General features: G+C 45.8%; 2 protein-coding genes across 2 annotated transcripts in view; both read right to left on the bottom strand.

Moving 5' to 3' along the window:
* Positions 1-18,354, bottom strand: part of LOC126419895 (flotillin-2) — a 418,685-nt gene that overhangs the window by 395,372 nt on the left and 4,959 nt on the right. The gene's annotated exons all lie outside the window — the stretch shown is intronic.
* LOC126419361 (glucose dehydrogenase [FAD, quinone]-like) lies at positions 9,802-16,387 on the bottom strand. The gene has a single exon (XM_050086547.1). It carries the CDS (start codon positions 16,385-16,387, stop codon positions 14,501-14,503), a length of 1,887 nt encoding a protein of 628 aa, XP_049942504.1. The 3' UTR covers positions 9,802-14,500.

The raw sequence follows: 18,354 nt of genomic DNA, 5'->3' as shown, positions 1-18,354 counted from the left end.
GTTTTATTTTCTAAACACACAGCATAGTGAAGAGACCATCTATCGAAACAGTAAAACAGTGTTTTTATTTCTAAATAGTACACTATTGGCCATTAAAATTGCTACACCACGAAGATGACGTGCTACAAACGCGAAATTTAACCGACAGGAAGAAGATGCTGTGATATGCAAATGATTAGCTTTTCAGAGCATTCACGCAAGGTTGGCGTCGGTGACGACACCTACAACGTGCTGACATGAGGAAAGTTTCCAACCGATTTCTCATACACAAGCAGCAGTTGACCGGCGTTGCCTGGTGAAACGTTCTTGCCGGCCATTGTGCCCGAGCGGTTCTAGGCGCTTCAGTCTGGAACCGCGCTACCGCTACGGTCGCAGGTTCGAATCCTGCCTCGGGCATCGATGTGTGTGATGTCCTTAGGGTAGTTAGGTTTAAGTAGTTCTAAGTTCTAGGGGACTTATGACCTCAGATGTTAAGTCCCATAGTGCTCAGAGCCATTTTAACCATTTTTGAAACGTTGTTGTGATGCCTCGTGTAAGGAGGAGAAATGCGTACCATCACGTTTCCGACTTTCATAAAGGTCGGATTGTAGCCTATCACAATTGCGGTTTATCGTATCGCGACACTGCTGCTCGCGTTGGTCGAGATCCAATGACTGTTAGCAGGATATGGAATCGGTGGGTTCAGGAGGGTAATACGGAACGCCGTGCTGGATCCCAACGGCCTCGCATCACTAACAGTCGAGATGATAGGCATCTTATCCGCATGGCTGTAACGGATCGTGCAGCCACGTCTCGATCCCAGAGTCAACAGATGGGGACGTTTGCAAGACAACAACCATCTGCACGAACAGTTCGACGACGTTTGCAACAGCATGGACTATCAGCTCGGAGACCATGGCTGCAGTTACCCTTGACGCTGCATCACAGTCAGGAGCGTCTGCGATGGTGTATTCAACGACGAACCGGGGTGCACGAATGGCAAAACGTCATTTTTTTGGATGAATCCAGGTTCTGTTTACAGCATCATGATGGTCGCATCCGCGTTTGGCGACATCGCGGTGAACGCACATTGGAAGCGTGTATTCGTCATCGCCATACTGGCGTATCACCCGGCGCGATGGTATGGGGTGTCATTGGTTACACGTCTCGGTCACCTCTTGTTCGCATTGACGGCACTTTGAACAGCGGACATTACATTTCAGATGTGTTATGACCCGTGGCTCTACCCTTCATTCGATCCCTGCGAAACCCTACATTTCAGCAGGATAATGCACGACCGCATGTTGCAGGTCCTGTACGGGCATTTCTGGATACAGAAAATGTTCGGCTGCTGCCCTGGACAGCACAGTCTCCAGATCTCTCAACTGAAGACGTCTGGTCAATGGTGGCCGAGCAACTGGCTCGTCACAATACGCCAGTCACTACTCATTATGAACTGTGGCATCGTGTTGAAGCTGCATGGGCAGCTGTACCTGTACACGCCATCCAAGCTCTGTTTGACTCAATGCCCAGTCGTATCAGCGCCGTTATTACGGCCAGAGGTGGCTGTTCTGGGTACTGATTTCTCAGGATCTATGCACCCAAATTGCGTGAAAATGTAATCGCATGTCAGTTCTAGTATAACATATTTGTCCAATGAATACCCGTTTAGGGCCTCACATAGCTGAGTGCCAAGAGCTTCCAGTCGTTTGATGGCTTTTGATATCACTGAAAAATTGGCGATGGTGTATACCAAGTTTCGAGAGAATGTATCTGTAAAAACTTCTTTCACAATTTTGATAGGAATTGATTCATCTCTATCAAGCTCACAGAAGATTGTTTTTATTTGTGTGTGGTTGGTGCAGTAATACTCAGCAGCATTAAGCCAAGAACCCCATCGCGTAATAACAGGTTTAGGTGGGAGGGGCGTTGAAGGTGCTTGTTCCTTGAATTTCTGCACCCGTAGCGGAGCCTTCACATAGATTTTCTTGCCACAGGAAATTAATTTGTCCACTTCAGGGTACTTTGATCGCACCTATTCGGCAACTCTGTGCAACGTATGTGTAAGGCAAGTGGCGTACACCACACTGGGGTAGAGAATCTGAAGCCCTTTGGCTGCTTTAGCCATATATGAAGCACCATCTGTTACAAGCAGCAAAACGTTGTCTCTTTTCACACCATCCGGCCACAGTAGCTTCAGAGAGTTGTCAAACAAAATAGCAATCGTCCAACTGTTTACTCTATCGAGAACTTCACACGTTAGTAGGAACATATCTCCAGGGCCATCAACTTTTAGAACACCAACAACAACATTTGCAATATATCGCCCACTAATATCCGTAGTTTCATCTATCGACAGCCAGATCTTTTGCTGAGCAATAGCAATTCGTATTTTGTTGAGCACATCACTGTAGCATACAGATAAATTGTTCTTTCTCAGTGTAGTTTCATCTGGAACTGGAGGCGTTGTGTACTTCTCCAAGAACCGTCTGAAGCGTGGATTCTTCAGCTTTTACAATGGGATGTTGCAGGACACCATCATCTCACACAAATGCTTGCAGAATGATTGCACGGTTGACGATTGACCTGTCTGTTCAAATAACAGCGTTTGCCTGCTGTTATTTTCAGCACTTCGTTTCACACAGCTGCTGTGTTTAGCGGTATTACAGTGTTGGTGTACATTGAAGCGGTTTTCTGCACTAACTTCACGCAGTTTACAAACTAATATTTTCCCATCAGTACTAAAGAACTTCTCTCGAAATTCTCGAACATATCCTCGCAACTTCACGCTGTCGGAGCACTTTGCTTTAGGCACGTTGAACAAGGCAAAGGCTGTATTCAAACTGGTTACTGGTAACACCTGTGCGACTCCCATGATTATTACGGCAGACCTATTACTAAAATTTGTTGAAATATGATTTTATATGCACAATCAAAATACATTTTTCGACACTAAAATGCCTAGATCTGTGTATAAATTGTTCTAAAATTCACCCTATAGTTCAGAAAAAAAAATATGACTTGTCATTAAAATCCGGGCCCTAGTCATCACCATCTGTGTCCTGCCTGCAGGCAGGTTTCCACACGGTACTTCTCCAGGCTGTCCGGTCCTCTGCCATCCTCTTCAGGTCTGCATAACTTCCTCTCCACTTTATGTCGTCTGTCACCTTGTATCTCCTTCTTCATCTTAGTCTGCTCCCACAAACCAATCCTTCCAAAGCATCTGCTAGCAAGCACTCCCTTCTCAGTGAATGTCCCAACCAGTTCTTTTTCCTTTCTCTTACAACCTTCAGCAGACATCTTCTCTCATCAACCCTTTCCAATACTCTTTCATTACTCACTCTTTCCATCCAGCTTGTTCTCTCCATTCTCCTCCACATTCACATCTCAAATGCTTCTAACCTTTTTTCATCCTCTCGTCGCAGCGTCCATGTTTCTGCCCCGTATAGTGCCACACTCCAGACAAAACATTTGCCAAGCCTTTTCCTTAGACCTTTATCTAATTTGCCACATAAGAGTCTCCTCTTTCTGTTGAATGCCTCCTTTGCTATCGCAATTCGAATTTTCACCTCCTGGTGACATCTCATGTCTTCAGTTATTGTGCTTCTAAGATATTTAAATGCACTTATTTGGCTAATGGTAGTTCGTCCTATTTTAATATTGGACAGTCTGCGTATTGTACTGATGACCATACTCTTTGTTTTTGCTGTGTTTATTTGCATCCCATATTCCACACAAGCTTCATTCAGATCTTTCAGCACGTTATTCACTGCCCGCTCACTTTCTGCCACAAATGCCATGTCAGCAGCAAATCTTATACATTCTATACTCTTTCCACCAATACATATTCCTCTTTTACCATCTAAGCCTTTCGCAATAATCTCTTCAAGGTATGCGTTAAACAACAGTGGGGAAAGGGAACAACCTTGTCTAACACCTCGTCCAATGCTGCTTCCTTCTGACATTTCATTTCCGATCCTCATCCTTACTTTCTGGTGTAAATGTAGATTCTATATCAGTCGTCTCTCTTTCCAATCTACTCCTTTCCTCTTCAAAATATCCATCAGCTTGTTCCACTGAACTCTGTCAAAAGCCTTTTCTAAATGTATAAAAACAGCAAAGATTTCTCTATCGTTTTCCATATATCTTTCCCCTATAGTTCTTAACAAGCCAGTAGCATCTCTTGTTCCGTTTCCTCTTCTAAATCCGAACTGCTCCTCTGCAATCCCTCTATCCAGCTTGCCATATAGCCTTCTATTCAACACTCTCAGCAAGATTTTAGCTACATGAGAAATTAGACTGGTGGTCCAGTGCTCTTCACATTTTTTAGTGTTTCTCTTTTTCTCCACTGGTGTCATAACTGTTTCAAGGAAGTCCTCAGACCATTCCCCTTTGTCATATATCTCGTTACAGAGGTAGAATATTTCTTTTCTTGCCTTGTTTCCCAGACTCTTCAACAGTTCTCCTGGCAAATCATCAATTCAACATGCTTCCCTGTTCTTCACCTACTTCAGTGCTTTTTCTACTTCTACTTCCAAGATGGTGAATCCCTTTCCATCTTCCGGCACATATTGCTCCTCTTCAGCCTAAATTTCTCTTTGCATTTAATCCCCCTTATACAGACATTCAATATATTCTTGCCATCTGTTCAATACCTCCTGTGGTTTTTCTTCTAAAATGTAAATACACTTAAAAGGCAAAGAAACTGGTACACCTGCCTAATATCATGTAGGAGCCCTGCGGGCCGATGTGCTCGATAATGTTTACCCTGGAGAGTTTGGTGGCCAGCAGAAGTGTTTAAACTCAGAAGAGTGTTCCTGGAAACACTCTGCAGCAATTCTGGACGTGTCCGTCTGAATACAAAATGGACAAGAATGGATGCAGGTGATCAGACGGGATGCTTACGTACATGTCACGTGTCAGAGTCGTATCTAGACGTATCAGCGGTGCCATATCACTCCAACTGCACACGCCCCACCAACGTGAACAGTCCCCTCCTGACAAGCAGGATCCGTGAATTAGTGAGGTTGTCTCCATACCCTCAAGTCCATCCACACGATACAATTTTAACCGAGACTCTTCCGACCATGTAACGTGTTTCCAGTCATCAACTGTCGAATGTCGGTGTTGATGGGTCCTGGCGAGGCGTAAAGCTTTCTGTCGTGCAGTCATCAAGGGTACACGAGTGGGCATTCGGCTCCGAAAGCCCATATCGATGATGTTTCGTTGAATGGTTCGGTCGCTGACACTTGTTGATGGCCCAGCATTATAACGTTGAACAATTCTCTTCAGTCGTCGTTGGTCCCGTTCTTACACGATCTTTTTTCCGGCCTCAACGATGTCGGAGATTTGATATTTTAGTGGATTCGTGATATTCACGGTACACTCGTAAAATGGTCGTACGGGAAGATTCCCACTTCATGGCTACCTCGGAGATGCTGCGTCCCATCGCTCGTGCGCCGACTATAACACCACGTTGAAACTAACTTAAATCCTGATAACCTGCCATTGTAGCAACAGTAACCGATCTCAGAACTGCACTTGTTGCCTTGTACATATCTTGGTATTTGAATATGCATGCCTATAACAGTTTCTTTGCCGCTTCAGTGTAGTATAAGTGTATCTCCAAGAGCAAATTTTCCTCTAAGCGTTGTGTAACTTGGGGGGGGGGGGGGAGGAGGGAGGTGGGGGTGATGGCCCCACGTGTGGCAGTTGAGAAGGCAGCGGCCAGACCGGTCAGACGAGAAGAGTGCAACGACTGCTCCGAACCGCTCGCGAACGGAGCAAGTGCCAACCTTGACTCCCGGGCGTCAGGTAGTTCTGTTGACAATGTGACTGACCGTTCTAGTATTTCCTAAAGTTCGCGCGGCTGCCGCACTGAGCTGCAGGGCTGACGCAGTTTTTGCTTGTTTTATGCACGACGTTCCGGAAACCGGCGAACCGTCCTGTAGGATGACGCAGTTACGTACAGCAAGATGGAGAGCTGCTCAGAAACTTGTTACGAAACGCACAGAGCCTTGCAGATGATCAGTGCGAGGTTCAAAGGTTCGCAGCTATCTCCAAACATAAATCCACGCAATGTAACATGCGTAGATAGACGAAAAGGTCACATACAATTTAAATCGATGCTTGGCGATCAGCAAATAATAATAATAATAAATAAATCAGGAAGAGATTCCGTCCGGAGTGATTTAAGGTAGAACGACCACATAAATCTACCAACGAGTAAGGCAGATGCCAGACTGTGATTTATTGGAAGCATCTGAAGCACGGAATAGCGGAATAGGTAGCTTACAGTACTTTCGTTCGACAGATTCCTGAGTAATTTTGTCGGCCTGACAACCTCAACCGTTTAATAAACGCAAGAAATTGAAGAGTTTTAGACACTAGCTGCACTATTCGTGACAGGTTCGTTTAGTCGGGCTGAAAGTGTCACAGGACTGCTTAACAAACTGAAGGGCCATAGCCTAGAGCCTAGTCACAAAATTTCGAGAGCTCACTTTCCAAAGCGAATCAGAAAACAAAGAGATTCCACTAACAGACATCTCGAGTAATGTCCACGACGATAAAATTAGAGAAATTCGGACTCATACAGGGGGGTACACAAATCATCTCCTATGTATCATTCCGAAAGGGGATGTTAAGACGTGGAAAAGATCTCAGTACACTATGTACTCTTCGCCACATAACGATAAAATTTGTCTGTAAAACTTTGAGTGTCTTCCCACGGCGTTATCAAACAAGCGCGCAGAACAACAAACGAAATTTATCAAATTTAACCACACTTTTGAAACAGCTCTCAAGCCATATGTACACCGTCGCGGCGTATTTTGACATTAGTAGGGTTGGGTGCCAATAAAGACAAAGCATTTCGTGCATTTTTAGCACTGTGTATAAAGCAGAAAAGAAATCAAGACACTGATAAACGGAATTGTTCAGATCGGGAGCTAAATATATCAATTAAAATCTGAAACACGAAATATCACACTCAGACTCTGATGACTGCATCAGTTTTCTCCGAATTGACAGTCTAACTTTTGATAAGTTGTTAAAATTACTTCGCCCTCACATCGAAAACGACGACAAAGTTGTGCGAAAACCTATTCCAGTTTCTCAACCATTAAATGTAACTTTGAAATACCTGGCAAGTGGAGCATATTTCAAAGTCTTCAAATTTGTGGATTGTACGTCGTGCGTAAAACAATGATTTTTTTCTTCGTGTCTTCCTGTGTAATGTTTGGATGGGAATCATGCAACCTCTCCCCTGTTTTCGTAAAGACCTGTGATATTTTCTTTTTTCCATATAATTCTTTGATCGCAATGGCCGCAACTGTCAAAACTTAAAATACAAAGAGGTAAGCAACAATAAAAAATCTTTTTCGCTTAAAATTATGCTTGGAAATATCAACATTCGTACGGTCCGTCACTTCGAAAGTCCGTCAGTTAGCCGTCTTTTGACAAATATACGCCTAAACGGTCAAACGTATCTGTCAAATCAAATTTCAAACAAAACATCTCTCAAGCACGTTAAATAGTCTTTTTTAACAAACACGTCAAACATAGCAGCACAATGCCAAACAATTTGACAAACTGTTTGGTCATTATGGGGAGCCTTTAATATTCGATGGAAAGTGGAGGAAATTTTGCGAATTGCAAAGTTTAATATAGGAAGATTGCACAAAAATTACCATGCTGCAGATGACTAGCATCCTCAAACGAGAACATTCATGTCCTCAGATTTTCGTATTTTGCTCCCATTCGACTGTATTATCAATACAGTCTTCCTGCCGCTGAACTGAACAACGTTTAAAGAAAGAAATATATTGTTCAAGAGTAATGTATACGGTTAAAATACATATTTAATGTCGTGAAGGAGACCAACTATTTCTTTGTACTCTGTGTCTTAAAGAAACGCATTTTTCAGCAATTTTGAATCAAATTATCTAATAATGAAAATGTAAACCTTATATGCGGAAATTATCACAAAACAGCGAATTCACCTCTTTTCATCTTTCAGTGGCAATAGCTTTCCGCCTCTTATAACTTCACTTAAAACGACCAAAACAGCTTTGACATACGAGTAAATAATGACAGATACGAGGATCGTTCATACAGGAAAACAATTGCAATTTCAGTATTAGCTGATAAACTTGTTTCGGTGTTTTCAATTGACACAAAATATCTGAGGCTGGCAACTTAAGAAAGCCAGATTGTATACTACTAATGGTTATGAAGCACAGGAACTTGATGGGTATCATTAGTAGATGCAAAACTAAAAGCTGGCTCTCAGTGCGTAAGGTAACAAATTTTTTATAAACAGTTATAAAGACATTACATCGTTTGACAACATTACTGCACTAAAGTATTGTTTAAGCATTAGTAGCGACTTCAAGTCACCGGGAGACTTTAGAGAAGTTAACTCATCTGAAAGGATACTGCATTCAAGGACTTTATCCTTTTACCTTTTACATCATTCTTCTACTTATTCTACTTAAGAAGGTTACCAAACAGGATAAACAGGAGGAGAGAGAGAGAGAGAGAGAGAGAGAGAGAGAGAGAGAGAGAGAGAGAGAGAGAGAGAGATATTAAATACAGATATACAGGATTCGTGATTAGACATAATCAAGTAACTCGGAGAGGAATGGTAAAACAAGGATGCAAAAGTTTTTGTATTTCCTTTCGTCTTCCTATTTCACGGCACTCCAGTGTTTATATCTGTAAAAATAAACCCGAAGGCTCAGAAAGGTTTGGTCTTCATTTGGAATTGATTTTAACTGAGTGAACTTGTAATATCTAGCACTGTGAACCGAAGTTGCTGTGTTCATTTGAGCTGCAACAAATCCTTCGTGGGCATGTACGGGGGTGTCGTCGAGCACGGAGTTGTATTTACAGCTACGTTCGCCATCCTCCATGAAAAATCCGAGAATTATACTAATGAAGACAGTGTTGGGTGGTTCAGACGGAATCGACCATCCAGCAGTACCTATCGCTGTCGAGTGGTGCAAACACTTTAAATGTGTCCACAGCAGCATCAGCGCTGAGCAGAGGTCAGGGACGCCTCTGCTAGCAGTGGACGATAAAATGTCAACTGTCACTCACCAGTCAAAGAAGGCCGCCGCGTATCAGAAAAGAAGGTGTCACGTAAGAGAAGATTACGTAACGAAATAAACTGCCCACCATTAACACTGACGTGCGTCATACTGTTCTGGATGCCTCGTTTACTTACTTCTTGAACAAAATCCAAGCTATAAAATTCACATCTGTGACATCTAGGACGAAAAAAAATCTATTCTTTCAGCACTGCCAAACAGGACAAAAGCCCATTCGATCGCTTTCACCAGCACAATGAGGTTCTGGGCAGCTGGACCGCCGCCATTTTCTTTTCCACTTGACCAGTGTTTCTTGCAAGGATGAAAGTAGTTCCGAGATCTTTCGTGTTCAATGCTCTATTAATCTGATGTAATACCTTCCATGAATATCCACGATTATCTAGGGAAATCGCACAAATCTTCCTATAAAACTGCGTGACGAAATTATTACTTGCATGGTAAGAATAATCAGAAAGCGGAAATGGAAAAGGTTCTAAGTGCCAAATATCACAATTCTCAGGAGAATCAGAAAACAACCTGTCTCTTCTTGTACATAACTTATTTGTTTCCAAAAAAATTAGAAGGTATTCTGCTACCACAGAAATATGCCGCTCAGCTCATTACCGCAAAAAATGAGAGGAACGAGAAAATAAATAATTTACGAGGAACGTTCTGAAGGAAACTGGCTGGTTCTAAGTGTCAATAAGAAAGTTATTGTTTGAAGTGCCATTAATACTGAGGTACTAAGTTTTATTTGTGATAATACAAGTATATACATACAGAAGCAATAGCTTAACTAGTAGAACTCCAGTGAACAAAAACCATTTCTCATTTCTTTTCAGTTTTCTACAAAAGAATAACAAAGTTAAATCGAAGCAAAAATCCTTTGGTATTGACTTCTGTTCCGTACACATCTCAATTCTTGGGATCAGATGTTACACAGTTTAGTATAATTTCTTATGCTATTGAGGAAGAAATGGCAATATCATCATCAAGTTTTTCTGCTTTCTGTAAAAGAAATACGGCATGGCATACATCTGCCATAATCTTCATCTTTTGAAGATACTGGCATTTTTCCGCACTTCTGTTTCAGAGTAAGAATTTTTAATAACTGTTCCAGACGGATGAGTATGAAACACTTTGATCATACTGCATTTGCAGATCTTACACGCTTGCATTGACAAAAACGTTTCAGCAGCGCCTTTAAAATAAAAAATTCAGTTGTATGCATTGGAATTACAGGGAACAGCTTTAGCGGACTCAACAATCATATGTACATCTTGCGAAACAAAAGCCTTGATAACCTTTCTACGTTCCTCTATAATTGCAGAACCTATCGCTGCTCAAAACGCTATGCCCACTCAGCGAAAATTTGTGTAACACGTCACCAAACCATCCTAGGCTAAATGGAGGAGGCCTTGACGCACAGCCCTTGGAACTCGAGGAAACAGGGAAGGACTGCTTGCCACATAAACAACGCGCCATGCCAATCTGGTAATGTCTGAATCGTTTCCTCCGTGATTCGACACTTGGACCAAGTCTAGGGAAATGTAACAGAGTACCGAGAACAATAACTCTAACACAATAACTCTGAAAACACGTTTCGTGGAAAAAGTGGCAATTTCCACTGTTCAGTTCAAATGGTTCAAATGGTTCTGAGCACTATGGGACTCAACTGCTGAGGTCATCAGTCCCCTAGAACTTAGAACTAGTTAAACCTAACTAACCTAAGGACATCACAAACATCCATGCCCGAGGCAGGATTCGAACCTGCGACCGTAGCGGTCTTGCGGTTCCAGACTGCAGCGCCTTTAACCGCACGGCCACTTCGGCCGGCCCACTGTTAAGTTGTCGAAGGTGTTTCATTGCGTTCGACAGTGTACATCATAGCTCCCAGAAAAACAAAAGCCCTCAGCATGTTTATTTTATTTTGACACCTCCACTAAATTCACCGGATCTTGTAGCTTCAAATTTTATTCTCTTCTCAAGCACGTTAAAATTTTTGAAGCTCCCCCCCTCCCTCCCTCCCTCCAGGGACGGAATGTGTGTACCTTTTCTCTCTGCGTGTAGTGTTATCCCAGGTTAAACTGTAAGAATGAGTTCGAAATGTTGACGAATGGTCTAACTGAGGCGGAACACGGGTAGATGCTAGATATTCACCTAGCCGGATGTGGGGAAGCCGCCTAAAAGCTACAGCAAGGCTGGCCGGCCGGTGCACCGGCCCTCGTCGTTAATCCTAACGAGTCGGCACAGGCATAGAGCTGAAGAGGACCTTTACAGAGACACTACGGCGATGAGTGCTTAAGCCGTACTCGGTGTTACGGATGGTTCACACGGTTTAAAAACGGCCGGACGGAAGTTGCAGACGAGCCACGTTCAGGACGCCCTCCGACGTCTACCAGCAACGTTCGTGTCAGGATCGTCAACGAGATTGTGCGAGCTAAACGAAGACTGACTGTCCGAGAGATTGCAGAAGAATGGAACATTTGAGCTGGATCATGTCATGGTGTCCTGACACAGCATCTTGAAGTGCATCGTGTTGCCGCCCAAGTTCCTGACGCGGCTCATGAACACCATAAAGCGATTTGTGTCGCAGTCTGTGAAGACCTTTTGGATAGCACAAATGAGAACGAGATGTTCCTTAAGAGAATCATAACCGGTGATGGAACGTGGTTCTAAAGTTACGATGTTGAGACCAAGGTTCGATCTTCGCAATGGATCGGGAAAGATTCTACAAGAAAAAAAAAATCACACTGATAGTTTTCTTTGACTTTGAAGGATTGTCCATCGTGACTCCATGCCACAGGTGCAACTGTTAATCGATGCCTATCGGAACGTGCTGCAGCTCCTGCGAGAAAATGTGAGAAGGAAACGGTCTGAAATGTGGCGAGACAATTCATGGCTCTTGCATCACGATAGCACACCCATCCCTTTCGGTGGGTGACTATCGGACAAAAAACGAAATCAATGTGCTGCCTTATCGTCCCTACTGTCCAGGTCTCGCTCCTGCGGACTTCTTTTAATTTGCAGAGTTGAAAACTCCGTTGAAAGGACGAAGATTTTAAACTGTAGACGAGATAAAAGAGAAGACGCAGATGGGCGTGCCAAGACTGCTTCTGAAAGTGGAAACGGCGGTTGGAGCGGTGTATCAATTGTGGAGGAGAGTATTTCGACAGAGAGCATGCAAGATAAGTAAAAGGTGAGAGAAGAAAATTTTTGAGGACGAGGATCTGGAATTTTTTGCATTATCAGTCATACGAATTTTGCGAACATGGAGTTCTTAATTTTATTGTAGGGATGTGTCACTACTCAAAGGAGTAAGGGAGATTTGGAATTAGCTACCCTCCAACTTTGGTCACATTATACATGTAGTTCTGGATCAGTTTGGCAAGGATAGGGGAAGTAATCGAGTGCTGCTCTGTGTGTGGAAGGTGGGGGATGATCCAGTTGGATCATTCAATGCCTAAGCCAGCATGTCCAGGGTGGAGTCTGAAACCTGGTTAGGATTTTCTCAGTTTCTACTAGGTACGGTACAAAACAAGGAAGATAGGCTTTAACATCCCGTCGTCAAAGATGTCATTGGAGATGAAATGAAAACTGGCAGATGATCCGGAAAGAAAGTTCCGTTGACGAATCCTATCAATACAATACCGAGGCAGCCATTCTGAACAAATGGCACTTAATGGCTGCTGTTTTGACTGGATAATACAACATGTGAATATAACAGACGATAATGGAAGGAGAAAAAGTGGTCTGTTACGAAGGTCGCTGCTTGTTGCTGCTTAAGAACGAATGATCTGTTTAGAACCCACTGCGTTCACCAACGCCCGCAATGAACAAGACAAATACGCATGTTTTTGAGGAGCTGTTTTACCTGGACAAAAATTCGTTATCTTGTTTCTGTCATCCTTGCCACAGCTCCCATCTGTAGCATACTGAACTAGTGTGTAATTTAACAGTTATGAAATATTTTTAGGTTTCTAATTTTATGCTGCTAATGTACATTCATGAGATTTTACAAGAAAAACTTATTTATTCTTGAGGTGTATTAGTATTAAAATACTTTACAAATAGTATTACGTGATGAGATTACAATACGAAGTAAAGACGAAGACTAGATTGTGACTTACAGAGATGACAAAGGTCACTACGAAGCAGTCTGGAAGGAAATGGAGTGTCACTTGGTTATTCTGTAATTCAAACTTAATTTGTGGAGAAAGTATACAGCCACCGTTTTCCACAGTTAAGCTAACACCCAGTCGTAGAGAGAACACAGCAGTAGCTCTCGCCACAGTCGACGAATGTATCACTAACGGGTCGACTACACCACACGCAGCCTGAAGATTGCTTCAAACGATCGCAGATTCAGAATGTCTCGAACCTCCTTCATCTCGTCGCCATTGGACTATAAGCAGCAACCCCAATGCTGCCGGCGTGTAGTTTCCGCCCGAAGCCAGGAACACAGGCAGAAACATGCCATTTAAAAAAGGACTTTATGTAATATGTGAAAGACATACACGAATACACAGAACTGTAGGTCAGTGTCTTAAGGTATTTACACAATACGATGTTGACGAGAAAGAGGTCTGCAACAATGACAGTCGAACGATATGAATGAGGTGTCGTGTTTGGCGCACTGCACTTTGGTATCTTTACAATCCATTAAATGATGAAAGTAATCTCTTCCACCTCCAATGTTTATTACTTTAGCTGTATAGTTCTAGTTAATGCTTGTACGAGATTGACTTGTTGAGGACACACGGGCCATTTTTAAATGCTACAGGTATACAGTATGACAGAGAGTGTGTCAGCAAATTCAGAATATCGGTTCTCAACATCTGACATGGTAGATGAAGACACAAAGAGACAAGATATACATCGGAAAGCATAGTGACGCTGTCCTTATCGCGAAGTTTCGTTTCCACAGTGGTTTACTAGTCAACGTCCTATAGGAAGTGCTGTGATCTTGCGTTCCTCCAACTTTTAGACTGATAAATCGACCTGTTTACTGGGTGCCTGCAGTTCAAGGTGCACTGCGAACAATCTCCACGTTTGAAACATTAGAATATGAGCAGCGGAAGTGAAAAAAATGATAAGCGATAGAAAAAAATTATAGGACCAACTGAGGATTCATCTAGTCCATAGCAGTATACCAACAAAATGAGCGGAGCTCGCTGCTCAGTTCCAATACATCGCAACTGTTCGTGCATCGACGTACAATGGCTCTAATATTTTTAAATGGGTTAAGAGTGTGAAACTGATTTCCTTACACCTGTCGCACTTCAGAATAACCTGTGAGTCCAGAACTGGACAATCTCGTGTACGGGTTCGATAAAATTTTGCAGATAAAGTAATAAACAGACGAGATGGAAACAATGACTTGTTCGTTTAATCAGTTCATACGTGTGAAGAAAATTGTTTTTCCGCACTGTCTACCCAAAGAGGTCGCCAGGAGTAATCCACTGGTCTCGTATCATGTCAGAGGCTTTCTCTGCCACCATGATGGTCGGAGCGTTGGTGTTGGCAGTGGGCAGCACCGGCAGTACGGAGGAGTCGGCGACCCGGAGGCCGTTCACGCCGCGCACTCTGAGCTGCGGGTCGACGACGGCGGCGGGGTCGGAGTCCGGGCCCATCTTGCACGTGCCGCCGAAGTGCCACAGCGACATGGTGTGCTGGCGGAGGGCGCACTCCAGGTACTCGTCAGACATCAGCTTCAGGTGCTTGCAGGCCGGGAACGGGTACGGGTTGACGTGAGAGCCCAGCTTCTGCATCGTCTCCGTGGCGCTGAGCCTGCCGCCGAATTTCGCCGCCTCGACCAGCGTCCGGACGTCGTCCGGGTGTGCGAGGTAGTTGGGGAAGATAAGCGGTGGAGAACTGGGATCGGTGTCCCTCAACCGGACGGTTCCCCTGCTCTTGGGGTGCATCAGTGTGGCGAGCGCGGTGAAACCGTCGCGGTAGAGCACCGGTTCGTAGACGGCGCTGTAGAACTCGTCGCTGAGGCCGAGCAGGCCCTTGACGTAGACGCCGCCGTCGACGGTCTCCGGCACAGCCGAGAGGTACAGCGCCACCTCGGGGTACGACGTGTCGTTAGAGTAGTCGGTGTTGACGAAGGCGAGGGTCTCTGCGATTCCAGTCGTCATGAGTGGGCCCTCGTTACGGACCAGGAAGTCAAAGATATTCTTGGTGTTGAGCTGGCGCGGAACGACCAGAGAAACCGGGAACTCGACGAGATAGAGCAGCCCGCCCAGCGCGATGTGATCTTGTAGGTTGTCTCCCACCCGCAGATCCGCCACGACCGGGGAGATGCCTACTTCGTCGAGGTGCTCCTTCGGCCCAATGCCGGACAGCATGAGCAGCTTGGGCGAGTTTACGGCGCCGGCGGAGACGACGATCTCTTTGGTGGCGCGGACCGTGTAGCGGCGACCGCCCTTGGTGAACACCACGTGCGTGGCGTTCTTGGACTGGGGGTCCACCAGCAGTCTCTCGACGACGGAGTGCATGCTGATGTCGAGGTTGGGCCTGTCGGCGGCGGGCTCCAGGAAGGCCTTGGCCGTGCTGCACCGGAAGCCGTCGCGCACGGTGCCCGCGAACCGCGCGAACCCGTACTGCGTCTCGCCGTTGTAGTCGACGACGTCGTAGCCCAGCTCGCGGCCGGCTTCGAGCAGCGCGTCCGCCATCGGCGTGCGGTAGCGGTACTCGTCGACGGTGAGGTAGCCGCCGGTGGCGTGGTGGCGCGCGTCGGCGCGCAGCCGCGCCGGCCGCGCGTCCTCCGACTTCTTGAAGTAGGGCAGCACCTCGTCGTAGGACCAGCCGGCGTTGCCCGCCGCCGCCCAGCCGTCGTAGTCGCGCCGGTTGCCGCGCACGTACAGCATGCCGTTGAGCAGGCTGGTGCCGCCGAGAGCGCGGCCCTGCGGCCAGCGGCAGCGGCCGGCGTCCATGGCGCGGCAGAAGGCCGGCGACGGCTCGGCGCGGAACTGCCAGTCGTCGGCGGAGCCCGGCAGCGTGGCGCCCAGCGCGGGGATGTCGGCGAGCGCGGAGCCGCGGCCGCCCGCCTCCAGCAGCAGCACGCGCCAGCGCGGCGCCTCGCTCAGCCGGCTGGCCAGCACGGCGCCCGCCGACCCGCCGCCCACCACCACGAAGTCGTACTCGGGCGACAGCTGCCGGCCCAGGTCGGCCAGGTCGCGCGGCCGCTGCGCGTACAGCTCGGGCCGCAAGTGGCGCACGGCCAGCTCGAAGACGGCGGCGGTGACCAGCCCCAGCTGCGCCGTGATGAAGATGCGCCGCGCCGTGAAGCCGGCGCCTCGCGCCGCACCGCTCATGGCTGACGCCACTGCTGCGGTCACCAGACACAAACGTCTCAGCTCAGCACTAGGCGAGATCATTGTTTCGAAGATAAAACTGCTTAGCTCGAAGTACTTTCTTCATACAGGCTGTTACAAAAAGGTACGGCCAAAATTCCAGGAAACATTCCTCACACACACAAATAAAGAAAAGATGTTATGTGGACATGTGTCCGGAAACGCTTAATTTCCATGTTAGACCTCATTTTAGTTTCGTCAGTATGTACTGTACTTCCTCGATTCACTGCCAGTTGGTCCAATTGAAGGAAGGTAATGTTGACTTCGATGCTTGTGTTGACATGCGACTCGTTGCTCTACAGTACTAGCATCAAGCACATCATTACGTAGCATAACAGGTTAGTGTTCATCACGAACGTGGTTTTGCAGTCAGTGCAATGTTTACAAATGCGGAGTTGGCAGATGCCCATTTGATGTATGGATTATCACGGGGCAATAGCCATGGCGCGATACGTTTGCATCGAGACAGATTTCCAGATCAAAGGTGCCCCGACAGGAAGACGTTCGAAGCAATTGATCGACGTCTTAGGGAGCACGGAACACTCCAGCCTATGACTCGCGAATGGGGAAGACCTAGAACGACGAGGACACCTGCAATGGACGAGGCAATTCTTCGTGCAGTTGACGATAACCCTAATGTCAGCGTCAGAGAAGTTGCTGCTGTACAAGGTAACGTTGACCACGTCACTGTATGGAGAGTGCTACGGGAGAACCAGTTGTTTCCGTACCATGTACAGCGTGTGTAGGCACTATCAGCAGCTGATTGGCCTCCACGGGTACACTTCTGCGAATGCTTCATCCAACAATGTGTCAATCTTCATTTCAGTGCAAATGTTCTCTTTACGGATGAGGCTTCATTCCAACGTGATCAAATTGTAAATTTTCACAGTCGACATGTGTGCGCTGACGAGAATCCGCACGCAATTGTGCAATCACGTCATCAACACAGATTTTCTGTGAACGTTTGGGCAGGCATTGCTGGTGATGTCTCGATTGGGCCCCATGTTCTTCCACCTACGCTCAATGCAGCACGTTATCATGATTTCATACGGGATACTCTACCTGTGCTGCTAGAACGTGTGCCTTTACAAGTACGACACAACATGTGGTTCATGCACGATGGAGCTCCTGCACATTTTAGTCGAAGTGTTCGTACGCTTCTCAACAACAAATTCGGTGTCCGATGGATTGGTAGAGGTGGACCAGTTCCATGGTCTCCACGCTCTCCTGACCTCAACCCTCTTCACTTTCATTTACAGGGGCATTTGAAAGCTCTTGTCTACGAAACCACGGTACCAAATGTAGAGACTCTTCGTGCTCGTATTGTGGACGGCTGAGATACAATACGCCATTCTCGAGAGCTGCATCAGCGCATCAGGGATTCCATGCGACGGGGGGTGGATGCATGTATCCTCGCTAACGGAGGACATTTTGAACATTTCCTGTAACAAAGTGTTTGAAGTGACGCTGGTACGTTCTGTTGCTGTGTGTTTCCATTCCATGATTAATGTGAGTTGAAGAGAAGTAATAAAATGAGCTCTTACATGGAAAGTAAGCGTTTCCGGACACATGTCCACAAAACATATTTTCTTTCTTTGTGTGTGAGGAATGTTTCCTGAAAGTTTGGCCGTACCTTTTTTCAACACCCTGTATACACGACCGGTTTTGTAGCCTTTAGCTGCGTCGTCGGATGTGTTAGAATCAAGTCACGCTCTCATCAGAAAAACTAGGGCGTGATATGATCCATCGTTCAGTTAGCAAATTCCGATGAGTAGCGGACGTCAATTATAAAACAGCACGAAACAACACAGAACGCTCCCGCCATACGATTCTGCGATAACTGCTGAGTTAACGGGTCTCCATATACCGAAAAAGTGATCACAGAACGACCGTACGTGATCATCCGTGGGATTATGTAAAATTAACTA

The sequence above is a fragment of the Schistocerca serialis genome, chromosome 9 (genome assembly GCF_023864345.2).
Source record: "Schistocerca serialis cubense isolate TAMUIC-IGC-003099 chromosome 9, iqSchSeri2.2, whole genome shotgun sequence".
NCBI classification, from domain to species: domain Eukaryota; kingdom Metazoa; phylum Arthropoda; class Insecta; order Orthoptera; family Acrididae; genus Schistocerca; species Schistocerca serialis.
This window is presented reverse-complemented; position numbering and strand designations above follow the sequence as displayed.